Source organism: Athene cunicularia (genome assembly GCF_003259725.1).
Source record: "Athene cunicularia isolate RWA chromosome 11 unlocalized genomic scaffold, athCun1 chr11_part1, whole genome shotgun sequence".
In the NCBI taxonomy this organism is placed as follows: Eukaryota; Metazoa; Chordata; class Aves; order Strigiformes; family Strigidae; genus Athene; species Athene cunicularia.
The window spans coordinates 19,547,850-19,569,981 of record NW_020799113.1 but is presented as its reverse complement, the minus strand read 5'-3'; the positions used below and the strand labels follow the sequence as shown (position 1 = coordinate 19,569,981).

The 22,132-nt window shown below is 42.8% G+C and overlaps 1 protein-coding gene across 3 annotated transcripts; it reads right to left on the bottom strand.

Moving 5' to 3' along the window:
- Positions 1 to 2,950: 2,950 nt before the first annotated feature.
- Positions 2,951 to 21,619, bottom strand: CENPT (centromere protein T). Of its 3 annotated transcripts, none has more exons than XM_026856672.1 (13): positions 21,474 to 21,619; positions 20,821 to 20,914; positions 18,655 to 18,788; positions 17,738 to 17,771; positions 16,438 to 16,580; positions 15,552 to 15,971; positions 14,180 to 14,383; positions 11,344 to 11,514; positions 10,412 to 10,615; positions 8,362 to 8,452; positions 6,002 to 6,166; positions 5,426 to 5,530; positions 2,951 to 3,390 (listed from the first exon to the last, which is right to left on the bottom strand). In XM_026856672.1, the coding sequence occupies exons 1-13, from the start codon at positions 21,496 to 21,498 to the stop codon at positions 3,267 to 3,269; spliced, it is 1,914 nt and encodes a 637-aa protein (XP_026712473.1). In that variant the 5' UTR covers positions 21,499 to 21,619; the 3' UTR covers positions 2,951 to 3,266. The 3 variants fall into 3 exon arrangements, with proteins under 3 accessions (XP_026712473.1, XP_026712472.1, XP_026712475.1); XM_026856671.1 differs by having other exon boundaries at positions 6,002 to 6,178; positions 16,444 to 16,580; XM_026856674.1 differs by lacking the exon at positions 14,180 to 14,383 and having other exon boundaries at positions 6,002 to 6,178.
- Positions 21,620 to 22,132: the final 513 nt, after the last annotated feature.

Sequence of the window (22,132 nt, the reverse complement as noted above, 5' to 3'; positions counted from 1 at the left end):
CTAAAACCTCTGCTATTTTTGTGAGCATTTGAAAAAACTGATTGCATTTGTAAACTGGAAAGGCATCGCAGCCTGCGTGCCAGGGTAAGGACCACGCAGAGGCACGAGGCCCCCGGGGTCTCTGCCTTTGATACTGAAGTTGGTGCCAGGCACTTCCACCACAAATCACAGAATACCAGGGAAGGAACTATAAAAGGATAGAAAAGGGAGATGCTAGAACCCAAATATCCTAACTGCAGGTATCTCTAAAGGGTATTCTGAAAGAAGGGGTTGGAGTATGGCAAAAGTCAGTATATCTAAAAAGGACAGGGAACTTAAGCACCATCAAAGTTTTGGTAAATGAACATCAAATTTGCAAAGTTTTGCAAGAAAACCCCTAAAGGGAGATAGAGAAAGTAGTGGGCTACAGGGAGCAGGAATCACTTGGTCTGCTTCACACGGAGGACTTTAGATCCCCAAAAGTTAACAGCTCTTTACAGCGCTGGGTATCTCTTTCTTTTTCCCTTCCCGTTACATTGTTAGGACTTGAAAATTAGGTCTTCAAAAGTCTTGAATTTAGTTAGCCCTCACTTTACTGCAATAAAACGTTCAACACATCTCACCAGAAGAGGGAGATTGGATGGGGAATCTTGCCTCTCCCTCTCACAACGCTCCCAACCATCCAAGCCCCATGGCCTCCTGCCCTCAGATGGAAGTTGCTCGGGGCAGAACCCAGCAGTGGAGGACGCTGGTTGCAGATGGCTACAGGAGGAGGCAACACAATGGAAAGAAAGAGGAGCCAGCAGCTTCTCCTTGGGAGATTCTCTCCTTAGGAAAAGGGGGTTCTCACCATGAGAAGAAGAGTTGAAAACTTCACTACTACTTCAGATTAAAATTTTCAAACTGGTGTTTGCAAAGCCTTGAGGACACACTTGAAAAGCCCCATAATGGCAGAAAACGTGGTTTTACAAGTGCAAGTTTTGTTCAAACAACAAACTGTTTACTTTTGAATATTGAAAAAAAATCCACTTTGTTGTATTAATGGAATTATGTTTAAAAAAAACCCAAAAACAAACAACCCAAATTTGAAAAATGACTGACCTTTGTATTGTTACTGCCTGCCAGAGATTTTAACTGTATCAGTCATTTCCTTTAGCCTTGTGCAAAACCTGTTAACTTACAAGTGTTGCTGCCAAGAGTTGGGTTGGATTTCCATGAGTCATTATGAACTGTGCCACTGAGCTGTAGTTTTAGGAAATAACACTGTGCACACAGCTTAATCCAGAGACAAGGATCTATACTTGCATTGGGATTTAGGACACGTTTAGAATGGGGAGAAATAACTAGAGGGTGGCAAGCATCCAGCGTGACCATCAGACTGGCTGCACTGGTGCAACCAGAGCCTGTCCCGCCCCAGGAGCGCCAGAAGAGCCACCAGTAAGATGATGTTTGTGCTGAGCTTTGCCTGCCCAGCCCCACTCTGCCCTGTTTGAGGCTGCAAAGCAGCAGCCTCAAGCCATCCCTTCTTTGCAGACACCTGGAACTTAACTGATTGATTGAAATACTCAAGTCTAAGTCAAATTAATCCATTTTAAGGCTCAAAGTTTCCAAGTTCAAGATGGAGATGCTAAGAATTAGGGAGGAAAAATAAAATCTATTCATTTTTCTCAGAAATAAGCACCATCTCTTACCTTGGGAATTACAGAATGGCTAAATAAAAGGAAAGCATACTAGTGTGTCACTGACCCCCCTGGGAATACACTGAAGAGCATGCTGTTGAAAAACATGCAGGAGAAAATCTGATATCCATATCCATCCCTCTGAAACTGGTGTATGTGACATGCATCATTCTTCCCCAGCTTCTGAGCTGCTTTACAAAGTCACAGTTGCTCCTGGAATCCTTTCCTGTGGCTGACCTCATTCCTGGCGTGGTTTAGGTTTGCTGTCAGCAGTAAAACCGTATCCAAGAATTGTGCTTTTTTATTGTCTCACTGCTTGAGGAACACAAGGGAGCGCAGTGCAGACCAGCTCCTCTGTGCAGCAACCACCCGTATGAAACAGCGGGGAGATTTAGCCACAGCTGGGTGCCAGCCACACACTCAGCCTCTCCCTTGCTCGCCCTCCTCAGCAGGACGGGGGAGAAAATAAAATGGAAAAGCTCACAGGTCAGGATAAAGACAAGGGCATCACTCACCAACTACCGGCACAGTCAAAACAGACTTCACTTGGGGAAGATATTTTTAACTAGCAATGAATTAAAGAGGAGAGTGAGAAACAAAGACCAAATTAAAAAGATCTTCCTTCTTCCCAATCTCCTCCCTGCCAAGCAGCGCAGAGGGGATAGGGATTGACTGAAACCCTGAGCTCCACAACACTTTTTCTGTGCCGCCCCTTCCTCACGCTTCCCCCTGACCCAGCGTGGGGTCCCTCCCATGGGGTACAGTCTCTCAGGAACTGTGGGACCCCTGCAGGTCCCTGCCAGTGAACCTGCTCCTGCACAGGCTCCTCCCTCAGTGCTGGGTCTGTTTTGGGGGGCCAAAGGCCACTCCTGGAGCCACCCCTCCCCACCACCACACAAACCCAGTGCACACAGGTAACTCCACCTGAGTCAGTCTCCCCCAGTCTCCCTACCCTGTGTGCATCAGAAAAATTCATCTCTCAGTCTTAAATTATTGCCTGCTAATGCCCTGTGAGATTCAGCCATATATAAAGTGTACATTCCCACTCCAATGTACAGCAGCAAACAGCCGTGGTCACGGGCAGATGACCTACTCTTGACACAGACAAGAGTCTGTCCCTCCTTACAAAAGGGGACAGAGCCCAGGTTTGAAAGCCCCCGCTCTAGAAAAATACAAGGCTGTACACAACTAGTTAGTGTGAGGAGCATCGATACAGCTAAATGCCTATTAGGAACATTTTGAACAACGCAATGCAGTAGCCTTTCAGCTCACTGGAATGAGCAGCATTTGCATCACACAGAATACGTACAATATTTTATTTTTCAGAGATGTACAAGTATTCAAAAGTAACATAAAAAAATCAGGATAGTCTAATTACATGTAGTAACAGTTGGTGACATCCAGCAGGCTGGTGTGACATTCAGCAGGCTGGTGTGACAGCCACAGCACAACCGGCATCAGTTCAAGAGAACATAAACTGTTTATTGCCCCACTGGTTACTTGTGGAAACCCATCCTGGGGGGCAGTTCCAGGGAACCACCCACAGCCCAGATCTGCAGGCAGGCGCCGTCCCCCACTCCCAGGGCCATCGCTGCCGGAGAGGCACGTTCATGGGCAGGGGACCACTCTATTTCCACTTATGGCAACTGGAATCAGGAGCTTCCTGTACTCCAGAGGCAGGTAACGCTCTATCAGCACATGCAGCGGCATCTTGTCTGTCACCAGCCCTTGCCTTTATTTAAAAAGAAGAGAGCAGAGAAGAAACAGAGGAGTTAGTGAAAAGCGTTTCCACTCAGTATCAGAGCAGTTTTCTTGCGGTGACATTTTTGCATTTAACAGCAGCTTGTGACAGAAGAGCTCCAGATTCCTACTTGTGGTGCCCCAGGTCCTGTGGCCGGCGCGGACGCCAGCCTTGCCCACGTGTGGAAGCAGACTGAGAGGGTCATTGCAGAGCAGCTTCCCACCCAGCTATGTGTTTATCACAGCGATATTGATTTTTACCAAAGCATAACTATGCTCATTGCTTTTTAAATTCATGATCCACCTGCCATGGGATTAATTTTACCATTTAAAGACACACACAGAATGATGGAACAGAAGCAAATAGCTCGTTACCCAGCAGATTTTTTATGTTCCCAATCAGAGGTGGTTGGCAGTTTCAAACTGTATAAGCCATGGAGTTTTCTGGTACCATTTAGCTGACTGGCCTGAAAAATCAGTATCTCCCAGTCTCATAGAAAGGGAAAAAAAGCACAGCATTTCTTCATGCTTTTTTTGTGGAAGGAACAGAAATACCGTTCTTATTAATGAACTAGCAACAGCTCCTGATCCCTTTATGAAGCAGTGGAAAGGCATAAAGACATCTAGAAAAAGGTAAAATAACAAGAATACAGAATCCTCAGACCTGGCTATCTGAAAAACCACACCTCTCAGCCTGTCCATACTAACTTCAGCACACACCTGTCAGGTGGAAAAATTAAGATCTCTGGACCAGGATGGCAACAGATTATTCTTTAGCAACACCAGCTCCACCTGACAGAGGTGCCTTCAATCAGATGTGCCCCATGAAATCCCCCAGATGACTTTACAGTGCATCTGAAAACTCTTCCAGTTGGAGACAAATGAGTAACAACCTGCAGTAATGACTTTAAATAAGCAGAGATTAATTTCTTTTGGGCCCCACAGAGTTTTACAGAGGGCTCCCAAGCCAAGAACAAACCCCTTGAGTTTTGGTCACAGGACAAGAGTAAATTCAAGCCTGAGATGGGGTAGCTGAGGGAGCCCAGAGGGAAGAGCAGAGTGGAGAGGCTCAGAGAACAGCTCAGCCAGGCTGTTGGCCAGTATGCTCCTCTCCAGGCTCGCAGAGTGGCAGCATAGAGCAGAACACAGTCGTTAGGAGCAGCCAGCCCTTGCCTGACAGGCTGGAGGCTCGTTCTCCTGCTCTGGAGAACTGTTACCTTGAACCCTAAGTATTAGCTTTTGCAGAAGCAGGAACTACCTGAAAGGAGGTTGTAGTGAGATGGGTGTTGGACTCTTCTCCCAAGTGACAGGATGAGAGGAAATGGCCTCAAGTTGTGCCAGGGGAGATTTAGGTTGGATATTAGAATAAAATCCTTCACCAAAAGTGTTGTCAAGCACTGGAACAGGCTGCCCAGGGAAGTAGTGAAGTCCAGCCCAGGAGGCATTTAAGAGTTGTGTAGATGTGATGCTTAGGGAGATGGCTTAGCAGTGAACTTAGTGCTGGGTTAAGGGTTGGACTCAATGATCTTAAAGGTCTTTTCCTATGTAAATGGTTCTATGATTTTGTTTGGAAGAGTAAGTCCTCAAAACAGCCAGCAGGGCATGTGAAAATGCTATTCCAGTCACAAGCACTGAGCAAAGAGATTGCTCAGCGGTGGGAACAGTGCAGCCCAGCCTCACACTTACTGTTCCTCTGCCTCTTCTACCAACACCATTCACTTCTCAACCCTAACTGCTTCGCCCTTGCACACATGCCCCTCCTCTTGCTACACATTCCTCAGATGGCTCCTGCACTCCCGGCTCCTCACTCCTTCCTCTTGCCTCTTCACCACCACCACCGTGGAGTAAACCCCAAATCCACAAATGCCCTCCTGGGACAGGGGGCCGAAGGGCATCGCACAGTAAATCAGAAGATACCACACAGACTCTGCAAATACTGCTAGTGCACACCCTGGCAATAACAGTCTTGCTAGACTACCAAAGCACCACCAAACACTACTGCAGGTTAGCAACAACCCTCCCTTTACCTTCTCATAAGGACTTCCAGGTCAGCCTTCTCCACCGTCTTCCTCCTGGCATGGTTGGTGTAAGCTTCCAGATCGTTGCACACCTGCTTGAAGTATCTCTCACAGCTGAAGAAGGATTGAGGAGGGAAATGAAATTGGGCTGTGGAGTGCGTGAACACCAACTACTCACCCACTTCCATAGGACAAGCTGCACTAGTGCTGCTCGCCTGCCAGGAAAAACTGCAGGAGGAGAAGCACTGCAGATCCACCCCGCTCCCTAACAGAGCGTGCTAATGGTATTCGTGTGCTCTTAGCTAGAGAATAGCGGGAATGGTGAAATTTGTACTGGTTGGGACAAAACCCAGAAGCTTCTGCATGGCAGCATTGGTCACAGATACCCGCATAGCAGCCAAAAGCACCCAGCACTCTTCTGTCCTCATTCTAACCAGCCCTACCGCGACTCTCCCCAGCTGAACAGGGAGGGCTGTCAGCTTACCAGCAGCACTCCTGACAGGTTTGTTATTTCGGGGGAGAAAAGAAAGAAAGAAAAAGAAAGACTAAAAAGAGTGGGAGGAGGAGCAGTTTGCTGTTTCCTACCATTTTTCAACAATTTTGAACGCATCTCTGGTCACCGGCATTTTCGCATAATGGCTAAATATCTTCTTTATCAAACTACTTGCTATTTCAGGCTCTCTTGTTTTCCTCTGTGGCACTCCCGACCTCTTTGGAACTGGCTTAGTCCCCAGCGGCCGGAGGGGAGACCTTTGGGGGAAACTGAAAATTCACACATCAAATGAACAAACACAGGGAAGAGGCAGAGAACACGAAGCTGAGTTTGGGCAAACACTATGCTGAATTTAGAGGGATAAGAACTACATCCAGCTCTTAATTCTTTCCCCCTCACAATTCTTCAAAACCCTCATGCCTACGAAGTACAGTTTGGAAACAGTTCATGTGGCATTATGATCTTGAGAGAATTAATCCAGGCTCACATTTCTGCAGATAAGCATGCTCACATAATAAACAGGCAGCAAACTATAGTTCCTTCCAACACAGAAACGCAGTTTTCACTGCATCCCTGAGTTTTAACTGTCCAGGAGTGCACAATGTTTGATGAATCCACAGTCCACCTCTGCACCTTCAGACAGGAGAGTCTGCTCTCCAGTGTACACCTTTAGACCATGACAAACATTCTCTTTAGTGGGATTTGTGGACTTTGGGGTTGGTTGGGTTTTCTTCTTAAAGACTAAGTCCCAAAGGAAATTATAGCTGGTTTCCATTCTAAAAAAGGAAAAATTGTAACATGAAAAAGGGAAGTGAAATCCCCAGATTCACTCAGTAGACAACTGGAAAACAATAGAAAAGCCCTGGAACCTCAGACTAACACACACAAAACCCACAGAAGTGGCATGTGTATCACTAATTCTCTCTCCAGCCCATCTGCATGTTCTTCTCTCAGAGAACTTCAGGGGCAGGTGGAAGAGATCAGCCCCAGAGATAACATATGTGTAGTCATGAGAAAAAACCTGGTAATGATTTAAGCCATCTTGTTTACTGCTTCTGTGCCTCATTTTACCCATTTACAAATGATCATACATGAATGTTCGGTTCACAGGATCAGGGAAAAACTGAAGTTTAGTAATTGTATGACAATTTGGTGTTTCGAAGTGAAACATTCTGTGGCCCTAATCTAATATAATTGATCACAGCAGAATTTTACCAGTATAAAGAGATTATTTTACAGCAAAAAGTCTTTAAGCATGGCTGTCACATGGTTACTGCTCCACTACATAACCTAGAGTATTCCTCGGGCTTTTAGCGTGAGCACTGCTCTCTCAGGAAGTGAGCAGGCAAACTCTGGGTCAGACTGATTACATAAAGTGCAAACAAACTGTGTTACAGCTTCCTGTAATGGAGGCTCTGAACCTGTAATTATGATCATCTTACCTCAGCACAGCCTGAAAATCTGTCAGTCTATTAACACCCAGAAATACCTATAAAGAATGTGCATCCAAATACATGGACATCTCTTGCCAGTGAGGACTAGCACCATCTACAGAAGAGTTAGTATTCAGACATGCCCTATATATATATATAAAAGAGCATGTCTCAGTGCAAAATGCCAAAGCAAATCTGCATTCATTCAGTTCCACTTCAGCAGAGTATCAAAGACTCTTTTCTATTTTATAAATGTATTTCACTATTCATAACTAGAGCAATCATCCTGCACCTTCTGTAAGCATCATTCACCTCTCTTCACAGCGGTAAAGGGCACAAGAATTTGGTTTTATTGTTTGTTGCTTCAATTAACTAAAATCTAGAGTCACAGGCCAGAAAATTCCTCCTGTTCCTTAGGACCCACAGTTAGTGGGTCTGATGAAGCATATGGCTTCACCAAATTTCTAGTTAAGAGAGTGATAAATGTTAATTAATTTGGAATAATGCAGAGGACAGGTTCATTTTCTGCCTCTAGACGAGCTTCATTTTATACTCAGTACATGGCAATGCATACAGCTTCAGGCTTCTAAAGTCAATACAAATACATCACTTTGTGTGATCAGTAATGTAATCTGCAATTCCGCCTCTTCTGCAAGAGTCTCTGCATCCCATACTGGAGTCTATGGCTCCAGGGTAGCTTAACAGTTGAAAAACTCCTAGGAAAAAGTTTAGGTCTTCAGCACAAGAAAAAAATTACAAGAATGTTCATTGGAAAGACTTGAGACATCAGATCTGCTTGGGGAAAGTACAGGCATTCACTTGATAGACCTCTTTAACTGCTACAGCAGTGAATGAACTAAAGGCTTGAGGACTGTTTGCTCTCTGCTGCAGCTGTTACCAGCTTGTTGTGCTTTATAGCACACAACTGACAAAGCTGGGCTCAGCACTCTCTCCTCCTGATGCTTACACCCCCCAGACACAGTTCTACCAGGACACTGCTGACGGTGACTTAGACTTACTTGGGAACAGCAGGTTTTTCAGGTTGTGGAGTTAACAGCAGTGGCTTGGAGGCTGCAGCACGGACAAACGTGGGTGTCTTCATGGAAACCTCTAAGGGAAAAATAGTACTTGAGGAACTGAACTCTATTTTTGGAGCCTCTGCAGCAAACAGTGCCACTTTCCACATGTCTGGTCCACAGCCACACTGCCTGCGCTCTGGCCATTGCTCCACCGCACCTGGAACCAGCATGAATGGTGGCTGCTGCAATTCCTGCTGTGCAGGCTGGGGGCTGCCCCTCAGCCCCAGGCAGGAACACCACTCAGGGACAGGCTACAGGGGCGGATGCCTGGGTCAACTTAAGCGGCTAAGAAGCTGCAGCCTCTTTTCCCAGAGAGAATTTCAAAGTCTGGAAGCTATGTCTCTGCCGTCCTGCTAAACCAGCAGCAAATTCTCCTGAACACAGGACAAGCAGAGCAACAAAATCACATTACAAGGGTCAGCCTAAGAGCATCTCCCACCTTCACAGCTTTTCATAAAGTCTCTCCAGCTACAGCTCAGGTTATAGTCAATACCTCACCTCCTCTGCTGTGAACTACCCCTATCAGTTTCCTGCAAGCCTAATGGGCATCCTCTAACTTCACTCTTGAAGTTCTTCACTTCTTAGCAAGCAAGAGCAGGAAAGAAAACAACTTTAACAGAACTGAAATACAGAGCAGCTTCCTGTCTAGAAGAGGAGTGGTCATGGAAGGCTTCTTGCTTGCCAGTTTCCCTTGCAGGATGAGTGCAGCTCAAGAATCCAGCATTTCTGGTAATGGTGCCAACTCTGCAACCCTCCCTAAGAACTACGACGCCTGCCCTGTTATAGAAGACAAGCCCAACTACTAGAGGCCTCAGATACTACTGAGAGTTAAACTCCATAACTCAAAAGGTCAGGAGTCTCAGAGAAAGCAGGACTGTAGCTTCTTCTGAAGTCTGTGTGCTGGAGGGACAGGGAGCAGGATGCAAGGGGAGAGACTGAGGTTTCTGAGGTAAATTTTATGACAAGAGTGCATAATTTTTCCACTTTTCTTCCTCTCCTTGTTCAATGAGACTTCTAAGATGCTACTCTTACCGTTCCACCCTATCAGCAGAGACCTCTTCATCAAGATCTTTCCATCTCTTCACACAGCTGTGTTAAAGATAAGCACATTGACACACTGTTGTAGATGCCCTAAGAACACCTACAGCTTATGACAGAAGGGTACCACCAGTTCAACTGCTGCCTTTGTGCCTTCCACACTGCACAAACACATACAGGCATTCATATTCTCATTACAGCTGTACAGTGCCTCAAATCCTGGCACAATGGGATTCTTTTAGTATGTCCTTATCTCAGTTTTTTATTTCAGGGTGTACTGTACTTCAGAAGACTTTAAGACCAGTCCCATAAAGACACCACTAAAACACACTCTGGGCATTTTCAAACGTGGCCTTGATCAGAGAACTCAGTCTGATGTGTATGTTCTCCTAAAAGGCATTAAGCACTCTTGGGACAACAGAGCAGACTGATGCAGTGTCCAAAGAACTGTTTAGAAACAGACACTTCCTCTCAGCTTTCTGGAAAGCCAGCCTACTCTTTTGGTTAACCAGAAAGGAAATCTGTAACTACATGTATAAAATATGGGGTTCTAAATTAGGTTTCAAGTCTGTGGTCAGATAAGTGGTTGTGGAAACAGCAATTCAATGCTAAGACATTAAGAAGTCAGCATGAAACTAGGATTCAGGAAAGAAGGAAGAATAAAATGGAAGAAAACTGTATGTCACTGTATAAAGCCACTCTGCACTCAGTTTTGTCTATCTGTGCACTTCATTACCTTCACCTCAAAAAGTACAAGATGACTTACGTCCCTGAAGCACCTGATGAGCCAGTAACAATCTGACCCTAGGAACAGTAGCCAACAGCTTCCCTGGACTATCCAATGGACTAAACAGATAATCATGTTATTAACCTATGCTGTTCCTCAATCTATTGAGAGGTAACGGAAAAATTCTCCAACTGCCTTCTGTTACTGCTGCAATAGTTTTCTTACCTTCGTTCCCAGAGTCCTCAGCTTCATCCTCAGTAGGCTCTTCTTCCAGACCATCCAATTCTATCATGATAGGCTCATCTTCTAGTTCATCTACTTGTTCAGCAGCTTGCTTTAATGGCTTCATCCCAGATTTTTCAGAGAAGGAAGCAGCATGAGAATGCCTGCCCAGACTTCTAGCTCCAACACCTCTGGCAGTCTCAAGTTCTAGATTTCCAAAGCAGGAAAAATACTTCACTGAAACAAATATCATAGTCAAAATTTCAAGTTTCATTCTCATAAGTGCTCTAACTCTCCATTCCTGATAATGTTGCCATCTATTATATTCCTATCTTCAAGGATTAAGGTGTCAATACACTAAGCTAGATAAGCTAAAGCGCTGATGAATCCTCAACTTTTCCCTCGGCTACATCTAGGTGTGCTGATGTCACACCAAAAAAATAGCACTTGATAAAGCCCATGAGATTTGAGTGAATCTTTTATCTGAGCTCTTTTTAAATTAATTTCCTTTAATAGGAACTCTTATCTCAAAAGAATTCTTATCAAAGCCTTAGTGCAGCATGTTGAACACAGTCCCCAGCAATTCAGGAGAAGTAACTTGGGAGATCCTGATTTTCCAACGCACTCAGAAGGTCTCCCGAGTTTTCTCAATCTTTGCCTGATTCTAGTACTTCCACTAGTAAATCTGAATTAAGCTTTCCGCAATTATATATTTCTAAGCAATATTACCGATATGAGTTTTGGTTTTTGTTTGAGCAGAATGCAGTCTTTCAGCATAAAATGCCACAACTAGTTTGGAATTTTCCCAGGACTTAGCCCAGATTCCAGAATGCAGAAAGAGTTAACAAGCCTCTCTCCCAACACTGACGCCAATAATGCAGCTTGAGAGGTCTCTAGCATTAGAGATAGTCTTCAGTATTAGAGGTTGTCCTTACCACCTCTGGGAGAGACTTGGTGTTCAATGCTGCCTTCTGCTATTCCCTTGTCTTCTGAAGGGGTCACTTCTGTTTTGACTCTGGCGTGACGTGCTGTAGTTACCTGCAAGTCTGCATTTTTGGTCAATTTCTTTTCCAAACGTTTAGAATATTCAGAATTTGCATGATGATCTGCAGTTAAAACAGGAAATTCTTTCATCAGTCTTACCTGCAAAAAACCCCCAATCAATCACCAGCATACAGTTTAACAACCAATAAATTTACTCATGGTAAGTAAACTCAGCAGTAGTCATAAGTTATAAAAATAAGGGAAGCAGATGCAGTTCCTTTCCAAAAGTTTACAGCTGAAAAATGCACTTTTCCTATGTTTGCTCTACAGTCACCTAATTAGGATACATGTCAGATCCCAGTGAAGGAATTTTACTTAAGAGTAAACAGAGCTCCTCCAGATCTGTCGTCTCTACATCTATTCTCACTTTTGGTGGTTGTGTCGACCAATTTCTTTTAAGTCTAACAATACATGAAGTTTGTGCTCAGATTCTCCTGCCCATTTCCTCAGTTTTTCTGACTAAACAATTGTGCAAGAGATATACAGCATTACAAAGAGAGGAGCACCTAGTAGTGGATTTAACCAACCAGTAAAGTTTCTAGCAGGCAGCATGAGGAGAAATAAATGGACATGTGATTTGCATGTCTTTAAAAATTTGTGCTACTGAAGTAGCTGCTGAAATACCAAAGAGTATGTAAGCACACATTTTCCCTACCTACCGAACCTATAGTCCACAATTCTGTTACCACGTAGCTCAATTCCAGCAGAAATCAACACAGGTAATTACTTGGAGAAATCTTACTGGGAACTCTGATGAAGGGTTTGGAAATCTCGGCCAAGCTCTGAACCAGAACCTGTAAAAGTGGATTTTTACTACCTTCTCCAATGACTGGGATTTTTCACACTTGGGAGCCCCAAGCCTCAGTGAAGGGGACAAGGAAATTTGGCCAAAGGTGATGCAAATTAGTAATACAAATCTCACTAACCAGAATATCGGGTTTTTAACCAGCTTTGTGGGGAGAGGACAAAAGCTCAACTTTACATTAAGACTGCCTAAGGCAGACTGGCACCAGTGAATCCCTGCTGGGACACGCTACTTTAACAGTGGAATACCAGATGCTATTGACACATTCAAGTCAGATTTTACTGATTTCTTCACCTGTTGCTAGTAGCAATACCTCCTGTAGTTCGTTATAACCTGCCAGCTGTCAGTGCCAGTTGCTCCTCTTTAGTTTCTGCACTGACAGATCAGGGAGCTGTTTGTCCCAATTTGTTTGCTGAATCATCTCCTCCATGCTGCTCAACGCTTTTGTTTTTAAACTTCTTGTATTTCACTTCACTGTCTTTTTTCCAGGCTGAGCAGTCCTTATCTTTAGTCATTTAATGTACAGAAACTGCTTTACATAGTTGATTATCATTAGTGGTAAAACTTTTTCTCTGCACCTTCTCTAGTTCTGTTAAAGCTATTTAGAGATGGAGAGGTTAGAACTGCGCACAGTATTCAAAAGGTGAGCACGACAATCATTTCTGAAGTGGCAATTTTGTCATCTCTTCCTTTCATAGTAATTTTTACATGTTATTTGATTTTCTGACCATCCCCCAAGCTCTGAGCTGGTGTTCACATAACTGTAGCAGTGACTTTCATCATTCTGAAGTGACTTTCATCAATCTCGAGAGTCACATCCCGTTCAGACTTCACATTCCACAGGCACACCCAAGTAAAAATATAACAGGACAAAAGAATCAAGAAAGGTTACAGGATGCCAACTTTACACAACTGTAAATTCAGAAGCACAAAATATCTGCTACCTTAATGAACTATTCCAAAATAATTGTTTAAAACAAAAGGCTGTATTATCATGATTAAAAGGCAACATAAATAATTTTGCCAATACACCTGGTATGTGCAAGCAATTACTTATGGGCACTGCAAGTATTCAGTTTAAAATTCTAATAACAAAACTGTTGATGCTATAGACTGCTCAGTGTCCATACTACCACAAGGTAATTCATATGAAACTTCAGACAGAATTAAGCCTGCATGGCAATGGTCTTCTCTCATTTCCAGACACTGTAGAGGGAAAATGGGAAAGACTTCAAAAGGATCCTAAACTGGAATTTAGAAAATGAAATTTGACAAAACATGGAAATTTGTATCCAGACATACCCAAAGCTTTACGGAATGACTGCGTAACACCTGCCATCCTCAGCATCTGTGCAGAGGTTTTATCATCTTATTTTAAGGCAAAAGGATTTCAGAGAAAGCTAAGAATGAAAGCAGGCAACTTGCATGGCTTGCTCTCTTCCAGAAACAAGAAGGTATTAAAGCCCAACCTACTAGTGGCGGCCTTTATTACTTATGGGAGGGCAACCTTCTTAGTACTGGAGAAAGATAATGGCCAACACAGCTTAAATAAATCTAGTAAATCATTAAAATGTATACAAATAAACAGAGAGATTAGCCAGGCGTATTCCTTGCCAAGAGGGAGCTATTCATCTTTCCTATGGGAAGATGAGCAGTACTATGGACCTACCAAAAAGTATGAACCTTTGTTCTATTTGCAGTCACTGTGAACAAAGCAAATACTGACAAGAAAGCACATGAGCAAGTCACAGCCTACTTTGAGAAAGCTTGTCTAGCAGTGTTTGCAGTGTCTCTGATATGACTAGAATTAAATTATCTCCAGCATCTACCGCACAATAAAAGTCTTACAAGACACCCAAAAAACTTGGTTTTAATCAGATTAAAGTACTCCATTCCCTTGCAACACTGAAAGCATTTCTTACCCTCTCTGAAAATCTCTTCCTGTTCCACTCTGTTCACTGTATTAGCCATCTCTTCTGTATCGTTTTCATCTAGGTCTTTAATTATACGGGATGCAACTTCTCTCACAAACATCCTGAAAGATCTCTCAGGCTTTAGAGTGACTGGGGAGCTGAAACCTTTCCTTTGGCTTAGGGATGACAAGAAGGAGCTCCATCTATTAATAACTAGAAATTGAGAGCATTAATGTGTCCCCAGTATCTTTTAAAACTTTCTTATAGCTTTTCTAGCAAGTAAAAATCGAACCAAGCAGAGAGAGGAATACACACAAGAAAATGCTTTCTTTACTTGAGACAGTTTAGGGACATCAGTGTATTCTAGGAGCCAGTTGGAAAAGTCCTTGTAACTATTTTTCAGTTCACACTGAGGAACAACATTGACACCAGCTACCTTTGGTAAAACAGCAGAACTATTAACATAGTTAATGTTAATAGTTAATGCCTTACAAATTCCATCATCTTTAGATACGCTCTCACTCCCCTTGGGGGCCTGGGCTATGCAGTATAAGGAAAACATGCTCCCACTTACACAGCCAGGACAAGGTATTTATAGGGAAATGAATGTAGAAGAGATATACCTGGCACCAGGAAAAAACTGGTAGTGACAGGCCTTGGAAAGCATTGGTACAGTGACCAGGGAGGTGACTACCTCTGTCCAAGGGATTTTTAAGGCCCTGGAGACAGTGAAGCAGGTAACTGTGACACACAAATGACCTTACCAGGACAAAGGTCTAGACTGGTAACCTCCTGAGACTCCTTCTAACTCTGTCTACAACTCTACATGTTATCTCCTTATCTCACCATATTTGTGACCAATTTACAGCATCTACTTCTGGGCTCCCCGGTACAGGAGAGAGATGTACAGGAGAGAGACAGACATACTGGAGTCCAGCAAAGGGTTACCAGGACAATTACGAGGCTGAAGCATCTCTTCTGGGAGGAAAGGCTGGGAGAGCTGGGACTGTTCAGCCTGAGGAGAGGGGGGGAAATCTCTTCAACATATGCAAGTATCTGAAGGGAGGATGTGAAGCAGACGGAGCCAGACTCTTTTTAGTGGTGCCCAGTGCCAGGAGAAGAGGCAACGGACAGAGACTGGAACACAGGAGGCTCCACCTGAACATAAAGAAACACTTTTTCACTGTGAGGGTGACTGAACACTGGAACAGGTTGCCCAGAGCTTCCAGTCTCCATCCCTGGAGACATGTAAAAGCCGCCTGGACACAGTCCCAGGCAACCTGCTCTGGGTTGGAGAAGATGATCTCCAGAGGTGCCTCTGACCATTCCGTGATTTCAGAGAATACCCGCTAAGCCCCAAGTCCTAACCCATAGTACTCACTGCCAGCCACCACTTCTTCCACAAGCTGTTCCATTGGGTTAGTCTGCTGGGAATGAACCTGTGTATCCTCTTGCTGGTTTGCAGGTGGTTTTGGAGATAGACGAGTCATTCTGCCAACATGCTCATGATCAAGGATTAAGTTCTCAGAACATCTTCGGGTCCTTCCCTCATTTGTGCCCACTCTGGATACCAGGCCCACCAGCCTTGCTTCCTCTTGAGCTGCATCAGAAATCTTGCTTCTCTGTGGTGACATTTTTGAATCTGATAGCTGTGGTTCAAGAGCAGAAAGCTTATTTTGGCTCTGTTCACCAAACTGAGGCTGAACAAAGAGTTCCGTGTTATTCAGCATTTCTGCATCACTTGTCTTCATGGTTGCTTGGATACCAGAGGTTGTTTGCAAGTCCACAAGATAGTCCTGTACTGTTTAGAAAGTTTTAAAACAAATTTTATGTTAAAAACTGTTCAGGGTCATAGAGACACACATTTATTACCAGGACTTGCATTAAGTCAAATTCTAAGTCATTCAACCAAATTTTATTCATCCTCCACAGATCAAACACTGGCACTGTATCACTACAATTGAGTGCCCCTAACTCTCCCTACCAAACCTTCTCCCCAGTACCCACATTTAGGAACGTGATCCCAAACGATTCCTGTGGTATCAATCACCAAACTGGGTAGAGCACACATTTAAGTGCAGAGAATCAAAGCTACTACAGATGGAAAGCCTCACTCTAATCTTGCTCCTCAAATTACACTAGATTTCTGCAAATGTCTTAATAGCCTTTAAATCATAAAACACAGACCACACTTCATTAATTGCTTCTAAAAGCCACCTTATATAAGGCTGGCCCTCCCGAAACAGAAATAACACCAAAAAAGAAACCTTTACTCTTCAACAGGTTCTTTTTCACTTTGCCTTCAAAAGCTTCCATGTCAATAGCTTTGCGATTTTTTGGCCTCCGGAGCAAGCCTCTCTTTTCAACAGTGTCTGGTGGAATCAAGGAACCAAGAGACATGCGAAGAGATCTGTAAAAAGAGGAGGGAAGAAATAATTTTCAAAATTTACACACTCCCCTTTTACCCTCAGATTACAGACATAGTGCCACTAACAGCTAGACATTTCACAAATCCTTTAACTAGGAAGAAATTAAAAAAAAACCCTTGAAGATTACATGCCAATCTACTTTAAACAAACAGTTTAATTTCATAAAATCACCCAACATCATGTATCACAGAGATCAGGAAACAGTTTTACAGTTTCCAGAGGGCTGCAACAACATATCTGCCAAAGGTTCAGGGGGTTTAAAAGTTTTAAATATCACAAAAAAGAAAAACAAACGTTTGAAAGTAAAGATGTCCTCTAGATGGCAGCGGGGTGGTAGGAGGACTTCAGAACAAGTCTAAGATGATGCTCAGTATCAGTATTCACAGCAAAGTACAGCTACCTGTAACTTTTTTGAGATGGGCACTAAGATAGCAACATGCAAAGCACAGGAAGAGATGTACACCGTACATATTTTAAGATATGTACATCTCACTGTACATATTTTGCACCCTAAAGAGACTGGCCATGCTCAGCTACTTCCTATCCCTCTCTCCAGGAAGTCCAATCAAAAAGTGGGTTCAGAGGATTCAAAGATAGGAAGTACAGAATCACCCTGCATGGGACCACAGGCAAGGGCTGCAGCAAGAAAGGTGAAATAAATTGCTAACCATGGCGAGGATCATTAGGAAAGCACGCAGGCAGCACAGGAAAATAATTTCTTTTGACTCTCTAAAAAGCTTTTAAAGTCCAGGAAAGTTGGACAGATGCAACTTCATGTGATGAGTCAATTAATAGATTTAATACTCTAAGGTATACTGCATACTGATTTATTATTGGAAACATGAGAATGAAGGGAAAAAAGAAATGATCCTAATAAGTAAAAAGAGGAGCAATCACAGCAGTACAATCTAGACCAACATGGGCATACAGTGCAGAACCACAGTTTCTGAAAATCATAAAGTATGTAGTGTAACACCTGCAAATTCCATCACCAGCGTGGGACGTGACTGTTACTACTAACATAGGTCTTTATCAGGAACCCAGGTATCTATACTGTTCTTCACAACTACAGAGGTGATAAATCAAGGCAGCTACACTTAGGACTGCCAGAAGTTAAGACATTTTAGTTTAAACTCACCGAGCCAAAGCAGTACTGTCCAACGTTGACTGAGCTAGAAAAAGTTGGTGACACATTAGCTGAGAAATTATACACTACACAACAGGCTACAGGAAACACGTTCAGACCAGGTATCAGGTTGATTTTTTGACCACAGGTGAGGCAAGGTAGGATTCAGCTCCAGAATAAAATATCCAAACACAGGTGTCTACGTTCCCATTATGGTCAAGCACAACGTGTCTACTTCAGGATAAGCTGAATCAGCTTCTATACTCCACTGACTAGACCACCCCTAAACTTTAGGACTTCAAGTTACCTAGTGTACACACAGGCACAGACCATCTATAATCCAGAGCTGAGGTACCAGTGTCTGTAGTTTGGAGCTGAATCCCACCCTTGAATTCCACTCTAGTTGCTACTGTCAGTAGAGTATGTAAACCAAAGTGTTTTATCTGCTTCTCAAACTGCAACTAAAATTAAAGTTATATTTACTACATTTGCAAATTTATGTTTACAGGGAAGACTTATTCCAATATAAAACATTATTTATTTTATAAAATTACAAGACCCTTTTTTCTTGAACAAGAACTTTATAACTTACTTGATGTAATTGCAACAAGTATGCAGCTTGTTGTATTTTCAAGTTTCTGGAATTGGAGACACTTCGAAACTCAAAGAGCACCAAGTTGGAAAAATTGTCAAGGAGGTATATACAGTCAGGACAGAGGCTGTAACTTGGCTCAAAAAGGTTTATTTTAAATTTGATAGGAGGGAGCTTTTACTGTCTCCACTATCCCCTTTGCACAAGATGCTGCAATCTTGCTTCCAAACATATAACTGCCCAGCTCAGAAGTTACAAAGAACTAAACTGCAGCAGGTGAAAGTCAGTTGACAGCAAATGCAGTGCTGAACAAGATAATTTTTGACTGCAGCCTTACCTTGGTTCTGAGGAAGTCGTTTGTTTGCTGCTCTCTCAAATTCTGAAACACTGAGTTTCTTTCTCTTCTTAGTCACATGGAATGTGGTGATAGATGTGTCCTCAGGAATGAAGTCCGGCAGTTGCATTTCCACCCTACCAATACAAACCAAGCCTTTAACAAAGGACAAAACTTCATCACTTAGCTACCCTAGAAAGCTCCCTGTAACGATGCTGAGAAGCAAACTAAAATTATTTGTCCTTGCTGCAGCAGAAGTAAGGAACTAATTGGTGATTAGCTAAGCAAATGCAGGAATGTGTCATTCCCTCCTACTAAATCAAAGTAAATTTCACAAAGAGAATCAAATCTCAAGTGTATGTTCAAAACATTAGGGCTGAAAAAGGTCAGACAAGTAAAAGCTTGGACTTCCAACAAGCTGCATAGCTCTCGTCTCCTAACAGCACACAGGAGCAACTAGGTTTGTCAGTTGTGACAGTGTAAATAAAAAAGCCATCATCATGAAACAACATTAGGTATCACAAAGCACACTGGTACACATGGTAGACAAATAATATCCCAGTCAGGCACTGGATCAGGATCAGAAAGTAAAGTTTATGAGTTGTTTTCCCCCTTTACCAAGCAGTTTCAAGAATCCCCTCTCATGAAGGTCATGTTAAGGCAATGCTTTCTGCAGAACTCGAGCAAAGCATCCCTCCCACAGCCAAGGGCCCTCATTCAGCACATGGGGTGCTCTGTATCCTTTGCTGCCACAAAAGTGGCTTCAGTACAGCAAAAATGGTAAGATGATCATGTTTACGGGTCTTTTCCCCTTACGGAAAACATTCTCGATCATTCAGAAATGTAGATGTTTCATTTCTTGTTATGAGCATAACATAAGCCTAAGCATTAGAATTAACTGTCTTGTAATGGGGAACAAATGTAAAACAGTGGGGAAAAAAAGATTCCTAATTTTTTCACATCTGTCCTGGAATATTCTATTACAACTAGGGAAAACAGTGTCTTCCCAAATTCAAGAAAGTTCATGTCAACTAAAAGAAGGCTGTGAAGGAATTTAAAAATAAAAGACAAATAAAAAATCTATACCTGTTTAACTTCAACAACTAGCTAACATATGGAATACAAAGCCCTGCAAAGATCCAACCATCTGATCTTTTCATTTAAGACAGGCTGATGAGAAGCACATTGAGATGTTAAAGAATTACAACAAGCAAAATCAAGGAGAAATTAAAATAATACTCCTCATCTTTTGTAATCTAAAAAAAACCCAACAAAACAACAACAAAAGAAACCAAGCTTACAACCACTTACAGAAAACTTGGATTTTTCTTCCTCTATTAAAAAAAAAAAAGGAAGACAGAAGTTTAACCTAATATTTTAGATAACCTGTTTAAGGTTACTTACAGTCAATGCAAAAAGTTTAGCTATAAAGACAAAAGAAATCACATTATTTAGAACAGCCTATTCTACAGTAAGCAAAACAACACACAAGTGTTGTGACAAAACTGACTAAAGCAATAAGACCTACCACCACTACTGGCTTTCTTTTATTTTGTAACAAAGTGGAAGTAAATGAACCACGCTTCAGCCTCTCCAATTCACTCAGGCCTATTAACTTAAAATATTAATGGAATGAATGAATAAAAGCAGCTGAGCCTCAGGCAAACCTCACATCCAAACCACCCTCATAAATTTACCCATAACTGCCCTAAACAAGGACAACCAAGAAGCAAGAACACTGTAAAAAGCTATAGCAGCCTGTGTTCTGAAGACAAGACACAGCAGTCCCTCCTTATGCCCCAGCATTGTCAGCAGAACACCTGCAGCCTTGGGAAGATACAAGAACAGCTATTTTAGTATGTCACAAAAAACTAAGAAAAGCAGGCTTCCATCAGGAGACTTATTGTATCCACTTTCACTGCAAAGATATTAAGTCTGCATTTAGAAAGGGAACAAAGCACAAATCTGCAGTATTTACTATCCAGTCCTTTAGTCCCAGTGATTCCTACACAAATTTTAAAGCTGGAGAGGTATTTCTGAAAATCCTATCTGAGCAATTCTGATCACTGAAACAGAAGCAGGGACGTACTGCTCCCCAATCCCAACACAGGAACTGCAGCTATACCTGGTAGTGTAAAAAATAAAAGTAAAAATTAAAAAATTACTTACATGCCAGATATCCTCTTAGATGGGAGCTCTGATCGAGCTTCTTTTTTTTCTTCATGTTTAGGTACTTGAGGTGTTAGAGGTGAAACTTGTGGTTCTGCAAACAAACCAAAACATTTCCTTTCCACAATTCAATCCAGCAAGAACGCCAAAACGCAGCAGTGTGTCAAATCTACACTACATTCTGTAAATTACATTTACTAACAGGTTAAAATAAAGATCTGGGGAAAATTAATTGGGTTCTACTAGGAAGGCTGGCACATACAATGGACAAATGGCAGCATGGGGGTTCCATGTACTGCAGTAGAGCTGAGCTTAAGTTCACAACAGCTCACACATCTAGAATTTACACAGCTAAAGGCAGCACAAAGACGACATGCTTGTTCACCAGGACAAAAAGACTGAGCAAATAGGATTTCCAAGAATACACCTTCATCAGCATAAGATCTGGTCTTTGAGACAGAGCTGAATCACATAACCTCATTCAGCTGCCACTGCAGCGATTCCTCTTCCACATAAATCAGTCATATGACAGTCTGGATTTCCATTTCGCATGACACAGTAAGAATAATAGGCTACAAAAGAACACCTCCGGTCCTTAATTCTACCAAAACATTGCCCTTCTGACCTCTGCTTTCCTCAAAAAAGATACTTACGGGTCCTGATGATTCTCTTGAGCATAACCCGTGGCGTGTCATTGTCAAGATCAGGGAACGCTGTTGGTTTCTGTTTCACTGTGCTGCGTCTGCCAGAATTAGTCTTCTTTCCTGAATCAGATACAGTCTAGAGAAAAATCAGAAACATGCAATTCAAAAATCCCATTTTCATTGTTAAAGATGAATCTTAGCATCAAAAACATTCATCATCCATCTTCTAATAAAAATCTAAGCTAGCTAACATGAAATGTTTTCCCAATTCTCAAAAAGAAATTGTGCACGTTTGCTTTTTACCAATGTTGGTGCTTCAATTTTGGGCAGGAGATATTTCACAACACTGCAGCACTGAGTTGGGTTTCGATGCACAACTCCCATCACAGACAACAGCCCGAGGGACTCGAAAGCACAGCCCACGGCCCCTCGTCCCTAACAGCCCCGACCTAAACCCACCCAAAACGAGGAAATAAAAAACATAACCCAGGTGGAAAGCTGTCACGGCCGTGGCTACTCGGTGAGCACAAAATTTAGGGGTTTCAGCCTATTTTTCACCTCTAAAGGGGAACAGAGCAAACGAGCTTCCTTTAAGCCCCGGGCCCTGCTCCAAGAGCTTCGCTTCTCCCTCACAGCGAGCGGGAACGGGCGGGCAGCGCCGGGAGACA